Source organism: Morus notabilis, unplaced genomic scaffold (genome assembly GCF_000414095.1).
Source record: "Morus notabilis unplaced genomic scaffold, ASM41409v2 C11391468, whole genome shotgun sequence".
NCBI lineage: Eukaryota > Viridiplantae > Streptophyta > Magnoliopsida > Rosales > Moraceae > Morus > Morus notabilis.
In genome coordinates, this window is record NW_010386676.1 from 1 (window position 1) to 1,229 (window position 1,229).

Here is a 1,229-nt window from a genome sequence, read left to right on the forward strand (position 1 = left end):
ATTCGAAAATCAACAGTTACGGGAGCATAACTGATACTTCTTTGTGGACGGAAGATATAGTCATGATTTTGATGTGAGAAACAAAAAAGGTCCTAAAGCAATCTATTTTAATATATCATTGACAACATGCTATACTTTCAAGCAAAAAAGGCACAACATGCTACATTCTTTGACGTCTTTATTTGATTCTAAACGAGGAAATATCTATTTTGCATAAGAAATATTAAAATCGTTATATTTCCTCCAAATCTATAGATTTATGTGTGCTTGTAACAGCCCTGATCTTTATAAATCTCCTATTCAAGTTAGTGTTTCATATCCGTTTTTGTGCTTCGATATGAGAATTTACTGAACAAGCAGACAAATTAGAGAAATTAAGTACTAATGAATTTTTAAAAGCATACCTGAAGGACAAGAAACTTCGAAGTCTCGCTGTGCAGTTGATGTAGCTCAATCTGCCTAATGCTCTCATAGGAGAGCTCTAGCTTGTAATCAACAGAATCATAAGACAAAAAGAAGTAGAGCTTCCTTAGCTCTTCTCCAAATTTGACACAAACACTCTCTCCTCTCCAGAGCACAGAAAACTTCTGCTTAGAAACCTGACATCCGAAATGCAGCGTTACATTATCCATGCTGCAAAGATAAGCCTTCGGCTCTGGTACCATTTCGGTGCACAAATCCCGTGCTCTTAGATAACAGTCACCATACCAAATTCGTTTATTAGCCAATGATTTTATGGTTTCAGCACTCTCAGAGTCTGTGAACTGAACCTTGGCATGTTTCCTTAAATCATTCTTGTACTGCCCAATCTCAACAGCACAAACACTACCTTCTCCAGTGTATTGCTCCAGAAACCTCTTCACTTCTTCCGCGTGCTCAACAGAAGAGAATCCGTACAACGAAATTGTCTTTCCCATGCTGTAAAACTAAGTTAAAACTCTGTTTCAGCATTCAAATACTATTAAGCAGCTGAAAAGTTAAAATTCTCTTTTTTTGTGTATATAGAGAAAGCGGACTGAATTGATAAGGATAAATGGCAAATTTGCTGTTAAAGGTAATGATTTTTCATGCTTATGGCATCAGGTCTCAAAATTCAAAAATTATAGAAAGTCGTCCCTACAAAAACAAACATCATAATCCATTTAGAAATTTGTTGTCAAATCCTACTATCCTAGTTTAGATCACACAAATTTATTACTAAAGCAACAAAGAACTGTAATTTTTACTAT

The 1,229-nt window shown here is 35.2% G+C and overlaps 1 protein-coding gene across 1 annotated transcript; it reads right to left on the bottom strand.

Moving 5' to 3' along the window:
• Positions 1-404: 404 nt before the first annotated feature.
• Positions 405-917, bottom strand: LOC112095090 (RNA-dependent RNA polymerase 1-like; the record flags this gene model as incomplete). Its single annotated transcript, XM_024176768.1, has 1 exon — positions 405-917. A coding segment is annotated over exon 1 (513 nt), but the record flags the coding sequence as incomplete, so codon positions are not given.
• Positions 918-1,229: the final 312 nt, after the last annotated feature.